Source organism: Myotis davidii, unplaced genomic scaffold (assembly GCF_000327345.1).
Source record: "Myotis davidii unplaced genomic scaffold, ASM32734v1 scaffold642, whole genome shotgun sequence".
NCBI classification, from domain to species: domain Eukaryota; kingdom Metazoa; phylum Chordata; class Mammalia; order Chiroptera; family Vespertilionidae; genus Myotis; species Myotis davidii.
Window position 1 is genome coordinate 927,725 of NW_006293957.1, and position 629 is coordinate 928,353.

At 45.3% G+C, this 629-nt stretch overlaps 1 protein-coding gene across 1 annotated transcript in view; it reads left to right on the top strand.

Annotated features, from left to right (window-relative positions):
- The first annotated feature begins 291 nt into the window (after window positions 1–291).
- LOC102775553 (TBCC domain-containing protein 1-like) overlaps window positions 292–629 on the top strand; it is a 1,254-nt gene continuing 916 nt past the window's right edge. The window contains 1 exon segment of the mRNA XM_015566675.1: window positions 292–413. Coding sequence (XP_015422161.1) covers window positions 351–413 — 63 coding nt within the window. The 5' untranslated portion in view covers window positions 292–350.

Below are 629 nucleotides of genomic sequence, written 5' to 3' on the forward strand. Positions count from 1 at the left end.
GACGGTATCCACAAAATACCTGAAAGATGTGGGAAATGTGTAGCTAGCGATGGACATTACTTTGAATAAAGCACTTTTGATGTTTTTCTTGAAATTATCGTGTTTTCTTTGATTAAAAATCTGCATTATTAACCAGTACACCTAGTATTGTCGAGATTATTACAGATGTCCCTCTTTTCTCCCCCATTTCCCTCATCCACCTGGTTCCTGCCCTGTCCCAAGCCTTCACCACCCTATTGTCTGTGTCCATAGGTGATGCATATTTGCATATAAGATCTTTGTTTAGGAGTGGAGCCCGCCTGTGCAGGTATGCAAAGAAGCCTTTTTACACAGATGTCCTTAGAGATAATATGGATCAGTCCAGAGTTCTCCTCTGGGTGAAAGCAGAACCCTTTATAGTGGGTGCCTTCCAGGTCCCCCCTCCATCCAAGTTCAGTCTTCACTACCACAGGAAGATATCCACCTATGTGCGAACCCGGGCCACAGAGGGAGCTTACCCACGCCTGTACTGGTCAACCTGGAGGCACATTGCATGTGGGAAGCTGCAGTTGGCTAAGGATCTGGAATGGCTTTACTTTGAAATACTTGATAGTCTTGCCGTGAAGACACCAGAAGAGCAGGAATTCATG